General features: G+C 47.2%; 1 protein-coding gene, 1 non-coding gene and 1 pseudogene across 2 annotated transcripts; 1 reads left to right on the top strand and 2 right to left on the bottom strand.

The window, feature by feature from the left end:
• Positions 1-15: 15 nt before the first annotated feature.
• Positions 16-1,275, top strand: LOC125527789 (probable jasmonic acid carboxyl methyltransferase 1; the record flags this gene model as incomplete). The annotated part of the gene is given in 3 exon segments (XM_048692301.1): positions 16-241; positions 310-576; positions 743-1,275. Coding segments are annotated over 3 exon segments (844 nt in total), but the record flags the coding sequence as incomplete, so codon positions are not given.
• An 844-nt stretch (positions 1,276-2,119) lies between these two features.
• Positions 2,120-2,192, bottom strand: TRNAK-CUU. Its single transcript has one exon. It is a non-coding gene; the product is annotated as a tRNA-Lys (tRNA).
• A 544-nt stretch (positions 2,193-2,736) lies between these two features.
• Positions 2,737-5,713, bottom strand: LOC125527788 (annotated as a pseudogene).
• Between the last annotated feature and the right edge of the window lie 1,179 nt (positions 5,714-6,892).

The following is a 6,892-nucleotide window of genomic DNA, read 5'->3' as shown; positions in this document are numbered from 1 at the left end:
GGCGCCCCCCCCCAGCCACTTTCTTTGGTTGCGGCAGCCACCTCCGGAAGTCTCTGTACTCCTCAATGATCTCCCATACAATGACTTCAACGCGGTGGTGAAAAGCCTGGTTGCGGTCCGTCAAATCGGCGAGCCTCTTGTTGTAACTGGTGCTGTGCCAGGGTCATTCTATGAGAGGCTCTTCCCTAGTGCCTCCGTGCATCTTTTCTGTTCATCCAACAGTCTTTATTGGCTCTCGAAGGTATGAGTTTGTTTGACACCACTCCAGTAGCATTCGTCCCTTCACTATCTGATTGTTCAGAGGTACAGGCTCCTGAAGATTTGAGGATAAACCAGATCCCGGCGTATGACGTCGATGAGAATGCCAGGCGTGAAAGACTCCCAGTGGTCGCTGGAGCTTATGCACAGCAATTCAGGAAAGATTTCACGCTTTTCCTGCAGCTGAGAGCCAAAGAATTGGTCCCGGAAGGCCGGATGGTTGTTTCGCTCCAGGGGAGGCGTTCTGATGAGCCCGTCACCGAGAGCTCTCTCATCTGGGGAACTGCAGCTCAGATTTTAGGCACCATGGCCTCAGAGGTAAATGCAAGCTTTACTTTTTTTCTTATGAAACAAGGCAAAAGACTTGCCATTTTCATTGATTAAGAAGAAGAGAATTGCCCGGTTAATTGACGGAAAACCAAGGCAAGCTTTACTTTTGAACCATGTTGTCATTTGCTAATGAGCATTTTTGGATAACTAGCAGGGTGTGATTGACAAAGAAAAACTTGATTCTTTGTACATACCGGTGCATGGACCTTCTGACGAAGAGCTGAGAGAGATCATCCAAGAAGAGGGCTCCTTCTCAATCACAGAGATGCGGGTGCACGACCCTATAAGCGGCATGGACCGCGCGCTCCTCACCCCAAACAGGCTGGTGAACAGTCTGAGAGCTGCTTTCGAGCCAATAATAGTCCAGCATTTTGGATCGCTTGGAGAGATCATGGATGAATTCGTGAGGACCGGCGAGAAGCACTTGAGCCTGCAGCGCAGGTCACAGGTCAAGCACGCCAGAAACCCGAGAGTTATGCTGGTTGTATCACTCACCAAGGCATGACATGGCAATTGACGTGCTGCTGCTGCTAGTCTGTATCCCTCACCAATTTGTGTCATGCCTGTGAAATTCAACATCGAACTTAACCGGATTTGTGAGAGACGGACAAGGCAAATATCTGCTGAAATTGCATTGTGAGACATATACTTTGCTGAATTGAGTGATATTGAAGTTCTGCAAAGGTACATACATGCTATTATTCCTTTCTGTTCCATGGCAATCTCATAAGAATTAGTGTTGTTCTCCTCTGGACCCATCTCTCCTGGCTCTCATCTATGCTATCAGTGAGGCATACCTTGGCCAGATTTTGGAATGCAGAAGATGTCTAGAAATCCCCCGGAGTGCGTTTGGCATGTCAAACCGGTGGTGACCACCCAAGTGGCACGACAGCCAGCGCGCACCGGACCGCGTTTCCTCGTTCCCGTAGCACCCCGTTCTCCCTGGTCATGGCCGCCTTGCCATCTCACCTCCCCGTGACGCCACCTAGCCCTCACGGCTGTTTCCCCCTTCCCTCTCTGTCTCCGACGCCGTCAGAGAGCGCCATGGCCTCAGAGGTCGCACATGCTGACATGCACACTCGAAGTGGCCTCTCCCAACTGATTGATCCTCAACCAGACCGCAGTATATACAGCGACGTGAACTTTACTGGAAAACAGTACACAGCCCGAGCAAAAGGCCAGTGCCTGTGTACAAACTACAAGCTGATGCTGTAAATAAACTGGAGCGTCTTGGTTTTTTAGCCAGTGGCCATCCATCATATTCATGTAGTACTTACATGCACACTCGAAATGGCCTCTCCCAACTGATTGATCCTCAACCAGACCGCAGTATATACAGCGACGTGAACTTTACTGGAAAACAGTACACAGCCCGAGCAAAAGGCCAGTGCCTGTGTACAAACTACAAGCTGATGCTGTAAATAAACTGGAGCGTCTTGGTTTTTTAGCCAGTGGCCATCCATCATATTCATGCAGTACTTACATGCAAATTGATTCCTGGAGAGTACAAAAAACAAAATTGAAAAGTGGTCGCCCACCGTGGGGCTCGAACCCACGACCACAAGGTTAAGAGCCTTGCGCTCTACCAACTGAGCTAGACGGGCTGTCTTGTTTTTGTTTTTATTCCTAACTAACTCTTCCATGCTCCACGCACAGAAGGTAATCAGTCCATCCTACTCCCTAGTCAAAAAAGCAAACACTGATAGAGAAACAAAAGTAGTGCAGGTCAGAAGATGATTGTCGAGGCACTACAGATTTATCTTTATTTCTATATATTGTACACTTGGTACTCCCTCTATGTAGGTTTATAGGACGTGCACGTATTGTTAGGTCCTCATTTCCACCAACCAAACATGTCATGCCGCCAAAAGCATAATAAGAACACCGACTTAGCATTCAGAAACAACGAACGGGACAGTTCAAGTGAAATCAATAAGTTGATAATAATGGACGGAAACTAATTAACCCGAGGTGTGCAGCTACAGTAAACACTACTTGCAAGGCTGCTCCCTTTCCTCGACACTCGGCATTTTTCATGGTGCCATACGAGGGCACAAGTCAGAAAGGGCGGTCGCAGCAGCTACGGAAGCATCAGCAAGCAGGCTCGCGGGAACAAGCACTAGGAACCAGCCAGCAATCTACAATTAGTTAGCCCGTGTTCAACTGATCAACTGTCACCAAAGGACGCTTTGCAGCCGCAGCAGCCACCGCGTTCAGTTGGAAAGACACCCTCTGGCTCTGGCTCTGGCTCTGGCTCTGAGGCTGATGTTGCTCGCTGCCCCTCTGATCCCGCGGATAGCTTGAACTAGGATTGGCAGGGCTTGCGTCGGCTCCCTCGTTGTCATCTTCTGCTTCCTCAATCTGAGTTGGCGGCTTCAATGCGGGTAGAAGCTGGTAGTTTTCGCTCAACAAAGTGTCCTGCTCAGGTGGCAGAGGAATCGAGCCAGGTGGAGCAATAGACTTGGGCAGCGGGATTTTGTTCCGGCTGCGCGCCAACTCAAGTAGAACCTGCGACATCAGCAAAAAGACTTGTCATCCACCTATGCATATAGAGTACTTTGTGTCAGCTTGAGTTTCCAAGGATGTGATAAAAAGTAAAACAAGCAGTTGACTTCAAAGCATAACCACATGAGTTGTTCATAGCCTTTATTCACCCAAGATCTTGTTTAGTTGCACTTCTTAGCAGTTAACATGCAAGTGGATATACTTGTGCATGACCCTCAATCTCTAATATCTTCGTACTGCCTAATATGATTCATCAACATTTTAAGTATATCTTCAGATGCCAGCCTCATATACAATAAGAATCATACACTGTTTGTTTTGTGTTTGAGTAAATTCCGGTTTTCACCCCCTATTTTGACATTTTTGACACTAATTACCCCATTTAGCAGGATTTCATCCATTTTACCCTATTTAGTAGAAATGTTGCCATAATTTACCCTGTTTAATTTTTTGTGAGCATTCTAACCGGCAGGTTCAATTGTGTTGTGCCTATTTACCCTGTCTATTTTTTGAAGTTGATGGTATTCTCCTATTATTTATAAAATAGATCCTTCTCTATTATTTGCAACAGATCATGGAAATAAAATGCGAAAAATTTGTGTTATGACAACTATTTCTACCTATTTGTTCCCTGGGTCATGATGTCAATTCGTCTCCTTATTCAAGGATCATGCTGTCAAATTATCTCTCTTTTGCCAAACAGATCGTATTTCTGCCTCACACTACTGACAAAACTGATTAATATAGGCTATAGACTGCTCTGGATTCACATGTTCGAAACAGGATTGAATAATGCTTCCCATTTATAGATAGCTTCACTAGTTCACAACTACACAAACTATAGAATACACCAAACAGTGTCAGTGGCAATGACAGGCTACACAAGCAGCGGCACAAACACCTTGTCAGTCTTCACCTTTCTTAGCTCCTACACATTGTAGAAGGGTGACATGTATACACATGATCTTCAATAAGCATCTTAATTCTGTCCTAATGAAACGCCTCGCCGGCTAATGCATGAGTCGGGAAAATATCAGACTACACAAATTGCTATGATAGATATGGTCAAAATCTTGTGGAATGGGGTACGACTGAGAGGGATTGTTTGTTCACCAACCTCACTAATTTGTTGGACCAGCCATCGCCATAGCCCCGCCATCAACTGAGCACATCCTCATGGGGTCCCTGCTATGTCGCCAAAGTAGTAAGATGAACTGGTCACAGCCTGATGGGATCATGTACATGGACGCGCCTATGCCAACGTCGGCGAGCTTGACGGAGCCATCGGATTCCACGGGGTCATTTCTTGCTTGGATGCCGCGGCCATACAACCCTGCTCGAGGAGGTATGAAATCGCATGGCCGGCCGCTCAGCACTCATCGCCGCCACCGCCGTCATCATCACCGCTGCCTGACAATCCCCAACCCAAGGTTCGAGCAAGCCTAGCATGTGTGTGGGTTGGAAACCTAGACGGGCGATGCAATCGATAGGGGACAGGCAACACAAGCAAGAACCGACTGGAGGCAAGCGTGGCCCACGGCCGACTCGGGCGTTGTGCGTTGGATGCGACGCGAGCGACCTCCATCGGGCTGGTCCTGTTCCCGGTCAAGGAGAAGCTGGGAGGACCGGTCCAGCAGGAAGAAAATAGGCAGGAAAAAACGGTCGATGTGGGATGCCAAGTGGACCTGACAATTGGGACATGTCGGTCAGAACGCTCACAAAATTTTAAACAGGGTAAATTGTGGTAGAACTTTTGTTAAATTGGGTAAAATGGATGAAATATGGCTAAATGGGGTAATTAGTGTCAAAAATATCAAAATAGGGGGTAAAAACCGGAATTTACTCTTTGTGTTTCTATAGATGTCTATCCATGCATTCCAAAACATTGTTTTGTACTATGCGTAGCTTGTTCCTGAAGAATTGAAGGGGCGGGAGTGAGAACACTGGTGTATCAGTGAATTGGCAGGTAACAGTCATTATGGAATGTATGTGGGGAATTCCGTATCGGATAAACCCAGAGGCAGGCACACCTGAGTTGGAATTGGCTGAGAGTTCGTTCAACGAAATAGTCTCTTCTGTTCCCCAAGTTAAGAGTCGTTTCAATAGAACTTGCAGCAGTCACGTTCTGCAGCAGTTTTGACCTTGTATCCGTCCAGGACACTAGTCTCGACTCGTGTCCCCTAGCTGCAACGACTGATGCAAGTTACCGATAAAGAAGCCTTCCCCTAATCTCTGTTCGCCACTATCCGTTATCTTTCTGATCTGTGCTGGCTACGGTGCCTCCTCGCCGATACCTTGTCAGCCCTCTGGCATAGGCATAGCAATCTGATCTGAGGCTCTAACAGATGCTCTCCCTTCTGTGCGATTATTTGACTTGACCTACGAAGAGTGTCAAATCTAACAAAATTTGTCGATAATACAAATGATACCGTGGGCTCAGCTGAACATTCCTAACAAGACATGGACTAAATTGAACGTCGATCTTCTGCCCCAACTGGACTCTCATTGCATCATCGGTTACTATCTGCACCCAGGAATTTAAATGTCGGCACTCCCTAGTTACCCACCAAACTAGCAAAAGTTTGGTAGGTTCCAACTTCCCAAAGGATAAACGAGTCATCTTGGTCCTAGTGGTAGAATACTACTTGAGATGATCTGGGTTCAAATCCCACATTCCCTCGTATGTTTTCCTTATAATTTCAGTATAACAATGACTGATATGTTGGTCCCTCGAATGGGCTACAAGTGTGGAGTGTAGACAAAACGGCATCACGTGAGCTTAAATAAAGGACTCAAACCGCAATCTCTGTGTTCCGGATGGTGGCTTCTAACCACCATGTCTGAAGCTTTGATTGATTGTGGAATGCATTCATTTATTCAAGAAGTTGCCCCTTATTTGAAATTTACTAAAATTTAAAAATTTCCCAAAAAATATCTCTCCTGAGAACCAGATATTAACTGAAATCTCAACAGAACACATCATTTCTTGTATCGAGAATGTTTCTGGTGTGACACACCGGCACATTCTCTGTTGTGCCTATCGTTTCCCCAATTGGAATCCACAACATTACTCCCTCCGAATCTGACGGGTTCACAGGAAAGCCGGTCCTCGATCTAGGGTTTAAAGTGGCACCTTGCCCTCGTCATTCACCAACTGAATGAAGCTACGCAATCTAGTAATTTGCCCGAATCTAACGAAGATATACTCTTGCGTGTTTAGTGAGGTTGGTCGAACTCGAGTAAATAGCATAAAACTACTAGTTTACAGGCTAAGGTTTCAAAAAACTACCAGTTTTTAATTTTTCTCAGAAAGCTACCAAACGCGCGGTCCGCTGTTTCAAAAAATCCAAACCCGCGGTGACTAGCGATTTAACCGTTTTTCTGACTGCCTGGGCCCATCTGTCAGCCCACGTGGCCACGCGCGCTCACGGCGCGGCAGTTGATGGCCGTTAGCCGACCGGCCCGGTCGGAACTGGGGTAAATATACCCGCTCGGTCGGTCGGGAGCACACGCTCGCTCACTCTCTCGTGCTCGCTCACTCCCCTGCTCCCAGTCCCCTGCTCCAGTACGAGCTCGCCGCCGCGCGCCGTCTTCGAGGCCGGTGGCCGTTGACCTCCTTGCAGCAATGCCTTCCTGTAACGACGAGGAAACCAGCTCGGAGGAGGAGTGCGAGGTTGTCAGCATGGACATGGGACTTATGGTAAGTTCTTTGCCACCTAGGGTTAGGGTTAGGGTTAGGTGCTAGTAGCTTAGGCTTCAGCCATGGATGTTGCTTAGTGTAGTGTTGTTGTTGTGTGTG

This window comes from Triticum urartu, unplaced genomic scaffold, assembly GCF_003073215.2.
Source record: "Triticum urartu cultivar G1812 unplaced genomic scaffold, Tu2.1 TuUngrouped_contig_4413, whole genome shotgun sequence".
In the NCBI taxonomy this organism is placed as follows: Eukaryota; Viridiplantae; Streptophyta; class Magnoliopsida; order Poales; family Poaceae; genus Triticum; species Triticum urartu.
This window is presented reverse-complemented; position numbering and strand designations above follow the sequence as displayed.